The sequence below is a fragment of the Astyanax mexicanus genome, chromosome 18, assembly GCF_023375975.1.
Source record: "Astyanax mexicanus isolate ESR-SI-001 chromosome 18, AstMex3_surface, whole genome shotgun sequence".
In the NCBI taxonomy this organism is placed as follows: Eukaryota; Metazoa; Chordata; class Actinopteri; order Characiformes; family Acestrorhamphidae; genus Astyanax; species Astyanax mexicanus.
The window spans coordinates 20854354-20874289 of NC_064425.1; the positions used below are offsets into that span (position 1 = coordinate 20854354).

General features: G+C 39.9%; 2 protein-coding genes and 1 long non-coding RNA gene across 3 annotated transcripts in view; 1 reads left to right on the plus strand and 2 right to left on the minus strand.

Annotated features, from left to right (window-relative positions):
* Positions 1-8140, minus strand: part of zmp:0000001236 (mastermind-like protein 2) — a 77861-nt gene extending 69721 nt beyond the window's left edge. The window contains exon 1 of the mRNA XM_007236774.4: positions 6464-8140. Within this exon, the coding sequence (XP_007236836.3) occupies positions 6464-6877 (414 nt within the window). The 5' untranslated portion in view covers positions 6878-8140. The remainder of the gene's footprint in view (positions 1-6463) is intronic.
* A 1937-nt stretch (positions 8141-10077) lies between these two features.
* LOC111194239 (uncharacterized) lies at positions 10078-11381 on the plus strand. Its single transcript, XR_002650999.2, has 3 exons — positions 10078-10428; positions 10516-10639; positions 10922-11381. It is a non-coding gene; the product is annotated as an uncharacterized LOC111194239 (long non-coding RNA).
* A 6878-nt stretch (positions 11382-18259) lies between these two features.
* Positions 18260-19936, minus strand: part of gab2 (GRB2-associated binding protein 2) — an 84323-nt gene continuing 82646 nt past the window's right edge. Inside the window, exons 8-10 of the mRNA XM_007236775.4 lie at positions 19187-19289; positions 18814-18936; positions 18260-18658 (exon numbers count right to left, since the gene is read on the minus strand). Of these exons, the coding sequence (XP_007236837.2) occupies positions 18515-18658; positions 18814-18936; positions 19187-19289 (370 nt within the window). The 3' untranslated portion in view covers positions 18260-18514. The remainder of the gene's footprint in view (positions 18659-18813; positions 18937-19186; positions 19290-19936) is intronic.

Genomic DNA, 19936 nt, shown 5'->3' on the forward strand with positions numbered 1-19936 from the left:
GAGCACATTTTTTTCCAGGTAACGAGTTCTGTGATTAGTCTAACGAGTAGGACAGGTGCGGTGAACACCTGATTTGCTTTCTGCACAAAAAATGCATTCAAAGAATTTCATGATTGCACTATTTCAAATTATTCTAATTCGTTGACCAGCACCTGTAGACTTCAATAAACAGAAACAAATCCTTGACAATGCATTATTGGTTTATGCATTATTAAAGCATCAGGAATTACATGCATCAACATGCAGACTTCAAAGGTCAAAGCCATTTGGGTTCATTTTTTTCCCTTTTCGCATTCTTAATAAGCTAGACCAAAGGTAACTATGGCACAGCTGAAACTCTTGGACCTGAATCAAGGATAGCTACCAGATGTCCACAGGATAAATCTAAGCCCTCGAAACACGACTGGTATTTAAGTCCAGCCTCATGCTGTCAGACGAGGCGGACGACAGTGCCGCTCCAGCCCATATGAGACGGCCAGACTGTGCTGCTGCTGAGAGCTCGCTTCCCATTGATTGCTTTCCATTGTGTGGAGCTGGAAGGAATCGGCCTTTAATTCTTATCTGGGTCCGGTTTTATCATTCCTCTCGTAACAACAGAGTTTTTGCAGATTTTGCAGGGAGAGCTGGTCCTGAATCAGATTGAGGTAGGGAATCTCGACCTGGAGCCATTATGCTGTGCAAATGGAAGCGAGGGATGTATATGCTGAACAGTTTCAGTGCTCTTCAAAGCCTCAGCCATCTCACAGACCGTGAATAAAACATGAGGCGTACACAGGGGGCGCCTCACAAAGATGCCGCTAGGAAAGCTAGCACAGATGAGACCGGAATGCCTTTGATTTTGGCAGCGCGAACAATCCTGCTGGAGTTTTCCACCAAACTCCCCATATGCACGTTCCTGTTCCTTAGCGAACTTTTTTACTCCTCTTTTTTGAGCTTTAATCGTGCAAGCTGCTTCTGACTTAAACCTTTTTTTTGTGGTCCAATTTGTACCTTTCTCTTTGGGGTGGAAACGCTTGGAGGAGAGGCTGTGTAAGATTGCGTAAAGTGAGGAAAATGAGATGGAAACATGTGCGGTGCGGCTCTTTGCAGGCAGCTGACATGTTTCCTGGAGCAAAGGAAAAACGAACTTTAGTCAGAGCATAGTCAGAGAAGCCCCGGCTCTTGGTTTACGGTTAACGGAATAGGAAGTCTGGGATTCTTCCCAGGCTGATTGGTACTCCATTTGGACTAATGTTATTCCGTGTTGAGATAAAAGTCTACCGTGAGAGCGTTCTTGGGATCCACTCTGAGAAGCATAGCATGTTTCTGGGTTGAGGGTGGCCTCTCAGGACTTCAGGACTGATCGCTTCACGCCACAGGAGAGTTTATCCAGGGTCGGGCCGAGATCCAGCTTGCTCTTGTCGAGCTCCAAAGCCAAGAAGCGCCCCCAAACACTTAGGCATTTCCTCTTTCCTTGTATTATGCACATGCTTGCTATGTTGTGCTTAATTAGAGCCAGTCATTTTATCATTTTAGATATTGTAAACATCTTAAAGAAGGAGGAATTTATGTTTAACAGAAGCATTGACTAATTTAGTTCATGTTTACTCAACAGAGAGGCTTTAAAAGTATTAAAACCCTTTATACGACTGAGCAGTAATGGGTCTACACTGTAAGATGGATGTGTCTGAAATGCCAGGCTTGTTGAGGCATCGTTTCCAGTGGCTAATCCAAAGGGATTGCTGAATTGCTGGGCAGTTAAAGTGTCTGTAGTCTCCTATCTGAGCCCTATCTGCTTATCAGGTTTTGGATGAGCAAACACAAACAGTTCACAGCACTGCCGGTCTCCTTCCGTGAGGGCATGCTCCGTACGCCCCTCCCTCTGTTCCCAGATCTATCACTACCCTGAAATTAGGAAATAACAAAATCCTCCCGATGCCTACGCCGCTTAATCACTGGGCACCCCCCCACCCCACCCAACACAACAATTGCGCTTTCAAGGCCTGTTTGACTTGAGTCACACACAGTAAACACAGCCAGGAAATGTGTTCAATGGCTCTAAACATGTATGCGCAGGGGCGCGTGCTTCAAACAGTTTTATGGGCAGAGCATCATTCAAGAAGGTGCTTTGAGAGCAGTTTGGTCAAGCACTGATAATAGACCATGACAATGGATGGCACAGGACAAGGCCATTTAGTCTTGTGTTTGCTGAACTGCAACATCCTGAGGTCACTGCTTATGTCTTTATGAGGGCTGTTTATGTCTTTCATAAAACACAGAAATGAAAAAAAACTAAACAAAAAAAAAAACAACTCTATCTCCACAAAACACCTCAGTGAAACACTGTACAGCTGTACAGTATAATGTGTCACACCATGCCTGTGAAACTCTGTGAGTCGTATGTCTGTAGTTTTGAAAGGTGTCAAACAGGGGAAAGTAGCGTGGGAAATATAAGCACAGGGAACAAAAGTCAAGCACTGCCCTTTTGACCTCAAGGGTTTCCTCAAGTTCTCATACAGTACTTGCAGCAATAGAAATTAACTTCTGCTTTACTGAAACAGGGATGAAGGATATTTAAAGCTCTGGAAAAAATTAAGAGGCCACTTCAGTTTCTGGATCAGTTTCTCTGAAACTCCAAATAAAAATATTGTCATTTAGAGCATTTTTTGCAGAAAATGAGAAATGGCTGAAATAACAACAAAGATGCAGAGCTTTCAGACCTCAAATAACGCAAAGAAACAAGTTCAAGTTAAGAGTATAGAAACCAATATTTGGTGAAATAACCCTGGTTTTTAATCACAGTTTTCATGCATCTTGGCATGTTCTCCTCCACCAGTCTTACACACTGCTTTTGGATAACTTTATGCCACTCCTGGTGGAAAAATGCAAGCAGTTCAGCTTGGTTTGATGGCTTGTGTTCATCCATCTTCCTCTTGATTATATTCCAGAGGTTTTCAATTTGGTAAAATTAAAGAAACTCATCAATTTCAAGTGGTCTCTTATTTTTTTGCAGAGCTGTATATATCACAACATTTTGATAAAGGTAATATGGTTTTTAAATACATTTCCACTAGGGGTGGGTGATGTGGAACTAAAATAGTATGACAATATTTCAGAGAGTACACTACTGCAGCAAAAAAAATATCACATTTTATTTGGTATATTATTCCATACAATATGATATGAGAAATATCTAATTGATATTTTTACCAGATTGTCATGATACAACAAATAATGCACTCCATATATGCAGGAATAAATTGTAAAATAAATAGTATTGGGCATCTATATTGTATCAACCAAATTTTTAAAATATAGTCATACAGTCATATCATCCAGCCCTTCACTGAAACACTGTAAAAAATGAATGTAGCATGTCTCTATACGTTATCCCTTATATTTGTATCTCCATTGTAGAGAGACAAGATTTCTTCGACTGTATGCTGAAAAAAATCCACAAGAATGTGTCCAACAGTCTGAGGAAGAAGAAGGTGAAAATTACATCATCTCCACTAATGTCTATAGGAAAATGGGGCCAAGCTATGTGTTTACAATGCTTTAGGACAGCTTTATATAGTCTACAGCTGAATTAGCCTATATATACACACTATGTCCTAATGTTTGTGGACACCCCTGCTAAGGAACCGTGCATTAATGTACTTTAAGTTAAACATACTGCTGACAAAGATGTGCAAACGCACACACACACTCCACTTATCTAGTTTTAGTAGGGAACTACTGCCATAAACCTTTTGGCATCATGCCTTAATCCAGGCGTGGGCTAGAGAGGTACACTTCCCCAGCATTAAGCTGTGGAGCAGTGGAACTCTGTTCTCTGGAATGATTGATGGTGCTCTATCCGGTACTTCTGGGATGAGTGTGGGAGTTGGAAATGAGGTGAGGTGATCATCATCCAACATCCTGACCATACTATTGGTCATGCATTGAGGCACTGAATGAATTAAATCCTCACAGCAATGCTCTAAAACAGGGGTGTCAAACTCATTTTGGCCGAGGGCCACATTGGCATATTGGCTGTCCTCCGAGGGCCAGATGTAACTTATAAATGTAATAAAATGTAACCAAATGTAATATATGTAAATGAATGTAATTACTGTAAATGAATGTTAAATAACTCTCAATATATTATTTATTCAAATATTACAGTTGCATGGAAAAAATGTTTGCTTGTTGCTCTATTAACATAAATCCTTTTAATTTGTCATGTCATGAAATCCAAAAACTCCATCAATCAAGAACCAAACTATTCAAGTGAATAGAAATGACATCAAGTTATATTAACTTTGAAATTATTAACTGAAATAAGGCTTAATAAATATAAAATCAAAAATTGTGAGCTGTTAAGAACATAGCATTTCCTCAGATTTAGCAGTTCCTCATCCAACCACTAGTGGGAGCTGCAGCAGCAGCACCACAAGTCCGCAGTCTTTACTGAGTCAGAGCTAAAGCCCAGCCACGGGCTACAGGGCTCAGCTCAGCCAGTCTGGAGCGTTTTTAAATTTTTTAAGTTCTTCTGTGTATGAAATAAAGATTTTTGTAACCGAATAATACAGCTCTCTACAGTTCATCTTTCAGCCCAATCAGCTAACAGCAGCCGTTTAGAGCATGAGTCACTGCTGGGATTACATTATAAACAGGTCAGTTATCGCGCTGCTAACCTCAGGATGTTTATAACTACGGAGTTTAGTGGACACACCACGGCTGCAAGGTTAGACTGTTGAAGGCTACTGAAGACTATTAAAGGCTATTGGAGGTTATTGAAAGGGTTATTGAGGGCAGAAATCAGTAAAGGCTGGTTAGATAAGTGATTCACGTCCTCGTACTTTGCTGCGGTGAAACTGCGACTAGCGCTGTCCCAGTGATGTTTATTAACGTCATTAAAACAGATTTTGTCAGCTATTGTCTTATAAATATTTACACAGAACTTATATCTCTCATAAAAAGCGTTTATTTTGGTCAGTAACACTCTTCGTAACACAAAAGGCATACCGGTCTTTCGCCTTGAAGCACAGCCGTCCGTCTGCATCAACTTCTCTTTTTCTGGACATTATGGGATAAACATTTATATGTCTCAATTCCACCCGCGAAGTTACACCTTCCCTCCGGCAGGGTTTCCACATCAATGACTACACTGCCGTGTAGTGGCAGTAAGCCGTAACTTTGCGGGTAATACAATCGACAAGCATTGTGGGAAATGTATTTTTTTGTCAAAGAACGCTTCTGACTTATTTATTATAGACACTAAGATCTTACAAGCTCTCGCGGGCCACATAAAAAGACGTGGCGGGCCACATTTGGCCCGCGGGCCTTGTGTTTGACACATGTGCTCTAAAAGCTAGTAGAATGCCTACACTGGCATGATGCCGGTAGGGTCATGTTTATGTGCTCCAGAGAGTCATATTCTACAGGCAGTGTTTCTCTAAAGGGACTAGGCAAGCTGTGTGTGTGTGTGTGTGTGTGTGTGTGTGTGTGTGTGTGTGTGTGTGTGTGTGTGTGTGTGAATTTGCATGTCTGTGTCAATGGGTGCAATGGGTGCAACTTAAAGTGGCTGAATGCATTCATTAAAACAAGTGTCCACAAACAGTTTTGACTTATAGGCACACTACACAGCATATTTTATAGCAATCAATAAGTAACAATACATTAAAAATACATTTTAGTCTAAAGCCCTATCCAGATTAATTTCTCATGGGGTACTGGGGTAATTTTCTCTTTAATGGGGGGATCCTCTGTGATTTTATTCCAGTCCGGAACGACCATGAATGTGTTTTTCTTAGATGACAATTTCTCTGAGAAAATTACAGGCTAAAATCTGTGGTCCTTCGGTAAATTTAGTCCCGTCCAGATGGAAATATCTGAGTTTCATCACCTCGTGTTTAATAAAATAGCTATTTGTCCACTGCCACGCACCAGAATTACACTTTGGGCACACGTTTCAACGGAGATCGATGTAAACACAACATGGAGTGGAAATGGAGGAGCTACTGAACTACTAAACGCGATGTCATGTGACCGAGAAAGCCAAAAAACTTACTGGTCCCCCTTTTTTTTCCATTGCAGTCTGGATGCAAGAGATTTATCACAAGTAAAAAGAGTAGAAGTGTGAAATATTTAAATATCCGTCCAGATAGGGTTAAGACTAGGTTTAATCTCTGTATGGGAAAACAGATCCATGATTAACAGGATTTGTGTATATACTGTTTGTTCCCAGTGGTCCTGGAGAACCCCCCCCCACAACCCCCCACCCCATCCCACAAACATTTAGTGCTTTTAACACACCCTAACAGACCCACCCAGCTCAGCTGGTGATGACGGGCTCATTAATGGGCTGAGTGGCTGGTGTGTTCCAGCAGATTAAAGACCATGCACAGATCAGACCAGCCCTGTGAACCCAGTGGTGTGTGAACCCAGTGATGTGTGTGAGTGTGTGTGAGCGAGCGTGTGTGAATGTGGTTGAACTCACTGCAATCCTGGTGCTGGCTTTGCTCTCTGCCTCCCCTCCAGCGCTCTGCCCCTTGTGCTCGTTGTTGGCCCTGCTCTGGTCCAGTGCCCGGCTGTTCTTGCCCCTCCTTGCCGTGCCACCCTGCTGCACAAGGCTCAGCAGCTGCAGGGTGCTCTCGCGCTCACGCTCCGAGCTCTCTGCACGGCCACGCTCGTAACGCCTCTCGCACGTGGAGTGGTGTCGCCGGCACAGTTCGATGCGTGCCCGCAGCCGTTCCACAATGGCACTGTGCAGAGGAGGAACCGCCGCAGCCGCCACAGCTGCTACAGATGTCCTGCTTGGGGCTCCGGGAGGCCCGGGGCCCACCATGCCGGGGCCCATCAGCGGGAATGGAGCAGGCCTGGTGGCGGCATGACTTGGAGCTGCCTCACCCATTTCGAACAGCACCTTGAAACTTCAAGCGTTCATATAACACGCTCAGCACGCATCAACGAGTCTTCATCCCTGACCACTGTCCACTTACAGCAAACACTGAACACTGATCAGATTAAATGAAACTGGATGGTGTTTCGCTTGACAGCCACAAGTGACCACTACAAGACACTCCCAGCCCCCAGCCGAAGTGCTGTCTACGGCTCTAATGTTACCATTAAATGTCTTCACTAGTGCTGCACGATGTTCTTTCTTCTATATTTAATTTAGACAATATATAGGGATTTTTTAAATCAGATTTCTCCTTAGTTTTCAATGAGTCACCATGTCATGCAACTAAATGCCCTCTATTCAATAAAGACTTAAAACAAGCAAAAAATAAGCGATACCGAGCCAATATGATAGTAGTTATTAATTGATATAATCAACAATGTTGAATATAAAAAAATCCAAATTGGTCCAAATTTTCTAATTTCAGTGTAGACTAATGGTTAATTTGTAAAAGGGCATTTAAATCCCACATTCAGATGTTTCCTTCATTTTAAAGTGATTAAGAGCATGCAGAAATAATCATCAGATTAGTTGACTGTAAAATTACAGTTGAGCTACTTGCAGTGTTAATATTAACAAAATATATGATTTTTTTTTACCTGATTTCACCAGAATTCATGATATTATACTAAAAATACACCCCATGTATTGTCGATTTGTGCAAAACAAATACTGATAGGCTGATATAATCCGCTTTGTTAGATATTAGATAAGTATTAGTAGATTCAGTCATTAAAACAGTAAAACTGAGAAACTTCCTATTTGTATCAAGCAGTTGGTAGCATGACATGTATAGTTTAATTTGCTTTACCTGACACTGCCTTGGATCACCTTTGATTTGTGATGTTAATATCGGATACGCTCACTCTGAATCGATATATCGTGCAGCACTAGTCTTCCCACACAGTCCGGGTCCAGTCCATACAGTGCGGTCCAGAACCAGCTCCATCCCCAAACCTCATCCTCCCCAAACCTCCAGCATGTTCTCTTCCCCTCGCTTCAGTTCTCCAAACCCAAACAAACAAACAAACAAAATAAAAAACCCTCCAAACAGGATTAAACAGGGCGCTCGAGCTTCACAAGTCACACGGGCTCCGGGCGCTCTGTGCGCGCGCTCCTGCCGCTGCTGCTCGCGGGACTCTCTCTCGTGTGCTCGCGCTCTGCTCCGCTCGCGCTGAGGACTGTTCGCGGGAGTCCACAGAGCTCGAGAGAGAGTGCGAGAGCGGGAGCGCTCGGGCGGGCGGGCGTTTGCGAGCTCTGCTTCACATTCCTCCGCGTTCCTCAACTTCAGCGGTTGCGCCGCGCACTCTAGCGGTGCTGAGAGGCAATATAATGAAGATTGATGATCACAAGCCATCAAAGCTGAACTGCTTGAATTTTTGCATCAGGGGTTATCCAAAGCAGTGTGTAAGACTGGTGGAGGAGAACATGCGAAGATGCATGAAAACTGTGATTAAAAACCAGGGTTATTCCACCAAATATTAGTTTCTAAACTCTTAAAACTTTATAGATATGAACTTGTTTTCTTTGCATTGTTTGAGGTCTGAAAGCTCTGCATCTTTTTTTTATTTCAGCCATTTCTCATTTTCTGCAAATAAATGCTTTAAATTACATTTTTTATTTTATTTGGAATTTCGGAGAAATGGTGTCCATAGTTTATAGAATAAAACAACAATGTTCGTGTTCAAAGCAGAATCAGAGAAACTGATTCAGAAACTGAAGTGGTCTATTAATTTTTTTCAGAGCTGTATTCATAGCCACTTGGTTCTAGCTGATACAAATTGTTTGCTTTCAGTGTTTTGTGTTTCTGATAATTTAAATCCTTTCAGACCCTGCATCCATTACAGTTGACATCATCTATTTTCTTGATATTTTTCAGGAATAATTCACCTAAGACCTTATATTATGTCAGTACTTAGTAAAATATTATTGTAAGTAAAATATTAAGATATTTAAAATAATTTTAGAAAATCATAATACCAGGTTTTCTAAAATTGTCCATGCATGCACAAAATAGAAAATAAATGAATAAGCTTGACAAATGAGTTCTGTTTGTTAAAACTCATGAATATGATGAATAGTGATTTTCTGATATTCTGATGACGACTCTTGTGGAAAATTTGGCTAGTATGGCTACCTTGTTGGCAATGTCCATATCTGCCATATTAATAGAGTCTTGAGACTTGATTGGAGGTGCAGAAGATTTAATATAAGCAACACTAATAAGTTCTACAAATAAAAAGCAATTAAAAAACATCTAACACAAATGATCATCACAATAAACACTCTCTCTTCCACTTAAGATTATCTTAACCTTAAACAACCTGCGAAAAAAACTATAAGCAAGAGAAGTTAAAAGTAAAAGTGAAAACTTGCTTTGCTTAACAAAACCATTAAAAGCAAGCACAGCTCCCCAGCACCACCTGCTGACTTCAAAAAGCCCAAGCAGAGAATGGGAAGTAAGACAAGGGGTCCCCCTTGAGGCCTTATGCAATCCTGCACATCCTGCAGAGCTCGCTGTTCTCTGTTAGGGACAGCACTAATCTGATATATCAGATATCCATATCAGACTGAAGTCAGCAGAAAATGCTGCACTGGATACAGAGGAGGGATAAAAAAAGTATCTATATCTAGTATCTATAATAAATCCAGCCTTAAATACAACACATGATGTGATATGTTTTATTTTTTTGAGTTTCTTTCTGTAAGTGAGTTAGTAGAGTGTTTAAGCAGTCTAATAGTCTACTTTTCATATCAACCCATTAGAGCTTATGGTGACATGTATTACATTCCCTTTAAAATACCAGTTTAGAAGTGAAAAGTTCCCTACAGCACTTTGACTTTTAGTTACATGCTGAACATCTTGGATACAGTCATATGACACATTCTCAGTTTATTTTTATTTCTAGATCTAAATTATAAAATACAATAAAATGTGTTACATCGGGATTTAACCTTTGTTTAACCTTTATTTACATGTATTTATATGTCATGTGTCCTCTTTATCACAAAAGAAATACATATTAATATGCTGTTCAGTTAAATTAATGTATTCACTTGTTTTAAATCAACGTTTAAATTAAAACTAGGTCTAAGTTCTTATGGTATATTGTAAGTGAAGTGTTCCCATTAAAAACATCTGTAGCCTAGATCAGGTTTTAACTGTCACTCACGACCCGTCGTAAAATCCATTTAGTCTACATGATGTCTTCACCACTACATTGCACCATTATACTTTTTTTTTTATATTGTTCTAGACAAAACTAGCTCCTCTATTTGCGTTGCATTGTGGGATAAGAGTTATTGTTTTCGCAATAAAAACGCATCTCATTTTGAAAACTTTTATCTACACTACTGGACCTGGGAGGGATGAGGGTTAATGGACCCCCTGCCCTTTTAGGAATAAAAGGATGTATCTGGAGAGGCGAGAGCAGGTGAGCTAATTAGTGGGAGAGTACCTGGGTGCCATTACGTCCTTGGACAACTCCAGCCAGAAAAAGAAGGTAATTAGTTTTTATATGTATTATTTTGTAGCAGCTTTACCCTGTTTGGTATCTTGGCTGACTTCCTGCAGTTGTTGTCGTTTGTAGGTGCTGCTGGGTAATGTAGTTTTAATGATTTGAGCCGCTGTTTGTGTGGGAGAGGAGTGGAGACGCAGAGCAGAGAACTGCGTTGAACAGGTGCTGCTGAGAGTCATACAGTGGAACAAGACCGGTATGTTGTAGTAAATGTGCATGAGTTTATAATTAATAGTTCTTGTTTTACCACACCAACTGCTAGAAATTGCATATGTTATGGTTATAAAACTATTTTTAACTTATTTTTAGTATTAATTGTCCAAGTTGCACTAGAATGCTGGGGCCCTCCTGATTTCCTTTCCTGCCTGTGCAAAGAGGATGTGTTCGGGCATCAAGGGGATCGTATTTTTTAAAGAGTGCATGTAATAAATGCTAATAAATTAAATAAATATTAGAATAATAATTTGTGTTTTGGCAGGACCTGCACATGGCTAAAGGTTGAAGATATTGGCCACAGCTTCTTTACTGTTTTTTGCATTTTTTCTGTATTGTTTTCTATGTTGATCTCTACTGTTTTCCTAGTTATAGTTTTTCTTTTTGTTACTGTTTCTTTGTTTCCTGGCAGTTTTTTCTATTCTTTGATTTAAGTTACTGTGGCTTAAGTTTGTATTTAGTTGTTTTTTTTGCGTTTTCAAAGCCTTACGGGTTGTTAGTTTTATTTATTGTTTTCTGTGGATGTAACTACTAACACTTAATTAGCTGTTTCCTTTTTTGTCCTGGTAGTTTGGGCTTCTATTTTGTGATTTCAGTAATACTCAACTGTTTTGTGCTTTCTTAATCTATTGTGCTTGGTAATCCATTTTATTTTTATCTGTATTAAATCTGGAATTGTTTAAACTAGCACTTTATAGTACAGAATGTTATTTATTTATGTTATAGTCAATAAAAGTGTGTTTTTTTTATATCAATCTCAGCCTCATTAGATTGTTTAATTACAGTCAGGATATGGGAGACAGGTGGTAGCGGCGTAGTCTGATTATTAGTGTAGTGCATGAGTAACATATTTAATGGCTAATTAATGGAAACCAACACTCATAGCTGCCACAATACATACTCAAAAACTAGTTAGTATTAGTAATTAGTTTACAATTGCCCAGCAGCAAGACCCGGGTGCACGCGATAGGTGCGGTATGGTACGCGGACTCCCACGGCATTCAATTGTTTCTCTAGCGGTAGAGCGTTTTTGCGCTGCGCTGCGCGGATCATCTTTCGTTTCCCCGCCCATAACCACGCCTCTATCGCGGTCAAGGTGCTTACGGTACGTTCACATTGCAGCGACGTGGCATCGCTCCCAATCGCGTTCTCCGCCTCTCTCTCGCCGCTTTGGGGCGTGTCGCCTGAGAAAGCAAGCAGTTTATCTGCCACCAGCAAGAATGTGCAGAGTTGTAGTTCAGTGCTGTATATGAACGAGACGCTGTTCTTTTTTTTGTGAACCCTACTAAAACATCCAGCTCAGGACCAGCTGGTCCTCCGTCTCTTAAAGCACAAAAAAAGCCTGAAAAAGCTCATAACCACGCCTCTACCGCGCTACTTCTCACCGCGGTCAAAGTTCCACATGGTTCAACTTTGACCTCACGGTAAGCGGTACCGCGGCAGAACTTACGCGACCAGAGAAAAACTGTAGTCCAAACAACAATAAACACATAGAAGAGACTGATATTTACTATTAGTGAACACCCTTAGCTGTACAACACTTCTCTACACTCATAGAGAGATAACAGGAGGAAGAGTCTGAGCTTTATTCTAACGCTGAGAGACTTTTTTTCCACCAGTCCTCCTCTCCTTCGTGACCCGGAAACTGATTTCGATTATTAGAGGAGTACTAGCAAAAGTTTCTGGACGCAGCCAGAAGCTGTAGCCACTCAAAACTACAAAACACCGGTAGCAGAGGTGACGAGTTTCAGGAACCCCCCTTCTTTAATCAGCAGGAGATGCTCAGCGTCAGCAGCAGCAGAACGCAAATGTGGAATGCAGCAGGTTAGCGCGTTCGAGCACCTGTAGGCGGAACGAAAAACGCATCGCGTCGCTGCAGTATGCCGCGCGACATTCCGCTGTGCTGCCGGTCTTCTGAACGCTGGTCACTTGTGGGTGCGTTGTGCCTAGTGACAGTGCCGCCTGCTGCTGATGCGGAGCGTCGCCTGCTGATAACAGGCTGGGTTTTCAAACACCCGTCACATCCATTACCGCTGTTTTGTAGTTTTGAGTCTCTACAGCCTCTGTAGATCTGTATCTGTCTCTCATCGTCAGAATAAAGCTCTGATTCTGAGCTTCCTCCTGTTATCTTTATATGAGTGTAGGGAAGTGATGTACAGCTGAGGGTGTTTATTAGTCGTTAATATTAGTACCTGGCCTGTGTTTATAGTTTTTGAAACTAAAGTTTTTCTCTGGTCGCGTGAGTCACGTCATGCGTTTTTTGCCGCGGTAGCGCTTGCCGCGAGGTCAAAGTTGAACAATGTTGAACTTTGACCGCGGTAGAGGCGTGGTTATGGGCGGGGAAACGCACCGCATTCCGCTCTGCTACGTGGCAGCGACGCATCACTCTAGAAACAATTAAAGGCGCGGAGCAGTGCGGAACGCGGCGTGTTCCCCGCCCAAAACCACGCAAAGTTCAACACGGTTCAATTTTGACCTCGCGGCAAGCGGAACCACGACAGAAAACGCGTGACGTGACTCATGCCACCAAAGAAAAACTGTAGTTTCAACAACTATAAACACACTGATATTGACGATTATTGAACATCCTTAGCTGTAGGCCTACATCACTTCCCCACACTCATATAGAGATAACCGGAGAAAGAGCAGAATCAGAATCTTCAAAAATAAAAAAAATCAACATGTGGTGTCTGGTGGGAAACCTTTTTATGACTGTCAACATTTAATTATAGAAAAATCCAGCTTCCTATAATAGTTCTCTATAGCATAGAGAAAAAAGCACAAATTCCTACTTCAAAGAAGGTAAAGTGTACTGTATTTTCTACTCTTTTGTAGCTCACTGCAGACCCAAAATGTTGTATTGATTGAGTTCCATGTAGTCATGCATTATTTGTTTTGTATTGGAAATCAATAGCTTATTTGTGTGTGTGTGTGTGTGTACTTGTAATCTGGTCATTTAGCTTGAACACATTCTAAGTCATTGGCTTCATAGAATTATCAGCTGATCAGCTGAGAGTATCAGTATAACGGAGTAAGGGCTTGGTCAGAGCTGACCGGCAGAAGTGAACAAAAGCATATTCTGGTGAAAACATGTTGACATGGTGAAGATCTGAGTCACAGAACAGGGAGATGTTTTGTAGGACAGATTGAGTCATGGCTGCGGCTGCCAGAAGAGGTCAGTGGGGGGCCAGTGATCTTGTTCAGACAGGGAGTGGCCCACCGCTATCTGCACCATCATGGACAAGGGGAGTGTGTTTACACCAGATTTGACATCTACAAGTGTTGAATAAAGCCAGATTCAAGTGTTGTTTTCTTTCAGTTGCTTGGTTTTCTCATTTAAATACGACATATGTATTGTTATATTATATGTGTTGGCCTGTTTAATTGGTTCTGCAGACTTGTTGACTTTGGAACCTGATTTGATACAATACAAAGCCATCTCACAAAGGGTTTTCTGTCAATCTGAAGAACCAAAGAACAATTTAAGCTAATATACCCACTTCATGTACTATCTGAAATAAATATACAAATAAACAAATTAGGGGTGTGATTAGAATTAGATTATTTGTTGTATATGGTTATTGTAAAAAATATCCTGATATTATTTTAGGGCCATAAATTTTAGCTGTTTGTAGTAAAAGAAAAAACTTACACTGTTCTCCTTTCCTATTGAGTATCTACTAGAGACAGATTTTATGTCCAGTATGATTTACTTCAATTCGAGATATATGGAGTGCATTATTAGTCATGACACATTGAATCTGGTACTTCTGTTTCAATCTGCTAAAAATCTCATTTAGAGGTGTGCCATATCATATTGTATAAAATAATATTGGCAAATAAATTTTAATATACATTTAGTTGCATTAAAGAATTCTTGAAATTCTTTTTTTATTATTATTATTCAGTTTGCTGTCATATCACCAAGAATATAATTATCCCAAAAATTCCCAAAAATATCATATTATTTTATATCAGCCACCGAAAATACAAGTATATCATTATTTTATGTAATAGCTTTTAGTGAGGTAGATTTTTACTGTAAATCAGTCTAAATTACCTATTGTGAATGTTTATATATATATATATATATATATATATATATATAAAAATATATATATACTTCATTTGAATTGTCCTTCCTAATCTTTCCATTGACTTTATGGTGATAAGCCTATTTATCAAGAAATATGGATTTTTGTATAAGAGACAGAAATGATAAAACGATAAAACCTGTTGGTTAATATGTGCATGAACTTAGAATTACTGTATATTTTTTCCCTTTAATTAAAGATCTTAATACCCCTCACAACACACTCTCTGACAATATTTTGTTTTGCACTGCAGTTTATTTCTGTCAGCATTGGGAGTATATAATATCATGGAATAACAAAAATGTATTGTGTATCCCAAAAGTACCACATTTGACCATTTGACTGGCTTTACTTGGCATATTGCTTCACAAAATCCAGACACATAGCATAAATTAATGTTAGTAGAGCCACAAACTGTCATCCGTACAGGTTTCCTTCCTGTGAACACACAATAAATTAATAAATTAATTCACAAGCGGTCAGAAATAGAAATGCTTTACAGTAGTAGTAGAAATAAGACAAAATGTACATTACTCAAAAGTGAATTCAGTAAATGAATCCTTTTTTTTTCTTTGTTTTCTAACATTTTTTTCCAAACAACAGGTCTTTCAACACACTACAGCATACACTCTACCACAACACAGATATTCAGTTCACTTACAAATACTCTCCTAGCACAGCACGTCACGTTTCATATTCATCATCGTAGACAAAGGCATGGAAATAACCCATTTCAGTCATTTAGCCGTTCAGTAGAATCACAGTTCAACAAGGGCAATGCCAGTGCAATGTTACCACAGAAGTTCATCCACAGAAGTGTAAAACATACGTGTTCTGAAAACCCAGGCCCATAAATCCACACTGACAGCTGGTTCTGATCCACATATATGGATATATGTAATGAGGGCAACTCATGAGTGGCTCAGAAACCCCGCTCTCCTTCACATGAAGTGTTCAACAATCAAAAGCCAACAAATAATAAATAGAAAATGGCTATTAATATTGTGAGCATGTAATGGCATCTTTCAAAGGCATAAATAATGTCTTAAAGAAAAAAATAAAACAAATTTATATTTCGGAGGTCCCAGCCTACCAAATATTAAAATAAACCTGACTGAAATGACTAAAAAATATTAAAAATATATATTTTTTCCTGATTGAAAAATTGAAATTCACCCATATCATGTGTCAAATGTGATTGTAGCAATCCATATCCTTCTCACGCCAGCCTGAGCTCAAAGCAGAGGGGGTTACAACAGCAGTTTTAATAGGAGCTTTTAGACAGAGGCCCCATTTATACCTGGTCCCAGTTTCCCCAAAGCATCTTAGCATTAAGAACTTCTTAACATTAAGAAGGAGAGAGAGAGCTCAGTGTGATGCACGCTTGCCCATCTTAGACTCATCTTTGTTCTAAGAAGCTTTTGGGAAACCCACTCCTGGTCACTTCAACATGCGTCATGAGTATCAATCAGGGTTATATCTGGATAAAACTAAGCCACATGAAAATGCATCCAAGTGTGAAAGCACCAAAGACACATTTAAGACAGTAACAAATCTGATTGCACAAAGCACTTTGATCTGAGGTGATCTGAGACACATTTGAGCATTATAGCAGTGTAAAAACGTTTTTTTACTCTAAAATAACTGCAACATCCAAAACTCCTCCTAGTCCAACTAAAATCCTGCCCCATGCAGTACGGTATTGTTTAGTTATTCAGTCTAAACTGGTTGCCATGTAATTAATAGATTCATAGATTAATAGAATCAATTCATGAAATTGATTTCAGTTCAACTAACTGGAGACACATTTAACTATCTTGTGTAAATATAAGTGGCTAAAATCTTATCAGGATACAATCCAGAAACTAGACAGATGAAGTGGCCAGTTGTAAATAGTCAGAATACCTCTAAAGAGAAAGCAAATGCCAAAAGCATTGCTTATACAGGAACTTCACAAAATTGGCACTGCTCTCTGTATTTTCCTGTGCAATGGAAATGTGACCCAGACATCAACTTCACTGTAAATATACAGAATTAAACTTTAATCTTCTCATCATAGCCTCATCATAAAGCCATTAAAAAACCTGAATTAACCTTCTAGTTTCTAGTAATTTTGGATGTTTTTAACAGCAGTGAGCCTCCAGTACTTGCAGACACACACAGCCTTGATATCTCCTGATCAGCTGGTTAGACATAAAGCATTAGAGCTGCACCAAAATTGATTGATTGGAGTGACAAGTAGGTCAGTATGGCTTTATTTCTGGTCCAGTACGATTACTGTGCTGGACTGGAAGCTGGAAATGTGAGAAATGCTTTTGAACCTGATTTAACTTGAGTCCCATTGAAAAGAAATATATTGTTTTAAATAAATCAAGTGTATTTCATCGCTATCTGTCAAAAAAAAAACTTTCATCTCCATTTTTGCCTATTTAGAGAATGTGAATCTAACAGCTGTCACAATTGTATGATGAATAGACCAATAGAAATGTTCCAAAATATCTTGATAAAACAAAATCCAAAATCCTTTATACTGACCATTCAATGTTAAACAAGTCATTTGCCTCTCTGTTAATCTGATATTGTGAAAACACAAGGATTTTGTATAAGAGTGATGATATATTACGAAATAACTTTGAAAACATGTAAATTAATGCATAGGTCGCATTCAGACGTTTCTTTGTACTACGGTATGGGACCAGTGTGGTCTAGCATATAGTTTAGTAAATGGCCCACTCATTAGGTAAGAGAAAATATGCATTACCTGGGCACCACATGCTCAAGAACCACTTTAATATTAGCTATATACTGTATGAGCCGTGTCTCTTTCATATTGTATCCCGAGATCATTTTGTCCATAAGCAAACATTTTGGCAAAGACAAGAAACCAACCTTTCCAATTTATTGCTGATCCTGTAAAGTGGGAATGTTTCAGCTAACCTAATCTCTTTATAGTCTTCCCCAACAAACATGCACAGCTAAGCTAAAACTGCACGGGCATCTGCATGACGGGAGACCTCTTAATGCGCGAGCTCAGCTGAAATGCTCTACTATACTATAATGAATCGAAAAAGCTTGTTCTTCACCTTAAACACAAATGGGTTTGAGTCTCCTGTTTACTGAACCAATGCTAATCTTATTCAGTGTTCTTCCCCTCGCGATCGATACAAGTCAGACTGCAGCTCGGTGTGACCGGCGAGTTGTCATTGTGAACTCACTCTAGTCTGAAAAGAACACGGCCGTTTAAATTCGCTGCAACACAAATTTAAATTTCGTCAATATTAACAGCACTTGCAGCTCTAAAGATGACTTTCCACGGGCTGATTATCTCAGATACATCCTGCACTCTGAAATGAAGCTGTTCTCATGCAACTACTGCACTAATTAAGATTCATCCTCTTGTGTTTTCACGTTGAAAAACCAGGCAATCAGCTCACAGAGAGATTCTGTTAGATTTTGCACAAGTGAAATCACATTAACGGAGAGATGCCAGTTATCAGGCAAGGCAAGTCTATGATGATTAATGGCTGTTTTATTCTCCTCAGAGGGCAGAGAGTGTTTGTTATGGCTTTGGGTTCCATCCTGTTCCAACTCTGTTCCACAGAAACGTTCTGCTGTTTCTTTAGTCCTTCAGTTTTGAATTGTTCAGTCGGTTCCTAAACATCATGGCACACAAGTCTACTGGGAAAGGAGGTGATGAGGCCCACATGCAGTGAGTGTCGTCTTGCTGCCAGCATTAAGCACATTAGCACATCGCCATCGTTCTGTCAGGACTTGATGCCTTTGGTTGGTTCGCCGGATTGCCGCACGTCCGTCCATTCCTGCATGGTGTTCTGAAGGGCCTGTGTCTTCTCCTTGTCCACTTGGACATAGTCCACCTTCTCATCTGACGTGGCGGAAGAGGTGGAAGGCTGTAGGAATATTAAGGAGAGATAAAAAAAACAATAATGTAATATAGTTTAAAGAAAAGGCAACAGAGCAGAGCAGATCAAAAAAAGAGCGAGCTCAATTACAACAAACAGCAATAGACTTTTTTAGAAGATATAGAAGATTTTATGAGAAGTACCTTTCTGTGTGGACCGGGGGAGCCAGGCTGGAAGTCCAGAGCCAAATAATCGACATTACCACATTTTCTAGGAGCAGGGCTGCTGGTACCACTCACTGCCGGCGAGGTAGATGCTGGGTTTTGCTACAGAGAGACAAAAACAAAACCAATGCATTCAATACATCTGTGGGTCACGATCCCCAAGGGGGTACTGATATGGTCCCTAAGGGTTGCAAGATTATTGCTAATTAAGGGATGCTGTCTCTGATATAAATGTTTTTATAATCATATCTGAAATGATAGAAAGAAAAAAAAAAACAATAAAAAATGATGAAATATTATCGAGTTGTTCTTGTTAGCAACATTAGTCATTTTAAGCTGCAGTACTTCTCACCATTGCCACATAGTTCTCCTCGCTGTCTGCAGAATCAGTGCTGGTGATACTCTGGGTGGAGATGGGTCGACAGTGTTGTGAGGAGATGGAGTTCATAATAGGCCTGTGCATTAAACAAACAAGAAAAACAGCTGATAAGTAAATCGATATCTTCTGAGAATATAAACCGTTCCTATACATATTCCCTGCTAATTAAAGGGTATGGTACATACTGAAACACTGCCAGATAAATCACATAAAGGGTCCTTTATATAAGCTGCATCTTATACAACAATTAAGCATAACATTCTAAATCCATTATCTATTTTCCACTTTATTATGCTCCTTTCACCCTGTTCTTCAGTGGTTAGAACCCCCCAGGACCACCACAGAGCAGCTACTATTATTGTTTTTTGTTTCGTGGGTCATTCCCAGCACTGCAGTGACACTGACGTAGTGGTTGTGTGTTAGTAGTGTGTGTTGTTCTGGTATAAGAGGATCAGAAGCAGCAGTGCTGCTGGAGTTTTGAACAGTGTCACTGCTGGATTGACAATGGTCCACTGAAAACTGATGAAAGATCAAAAGATGACCCAACACAAAAAATGCATAATGGGTATAGAAGTAAAAGTAATAATGTTATGCTCTATCAGTGTATACAGCTCTGGGGAAAAAAGAGGCCACTTCAGTGAATCATTTTCTCTAAATTTAACTATGTTTAGGTACATGTTTAAGTAAAATGAACCTTGTTGTTTTATGTTATAAACTACAGAC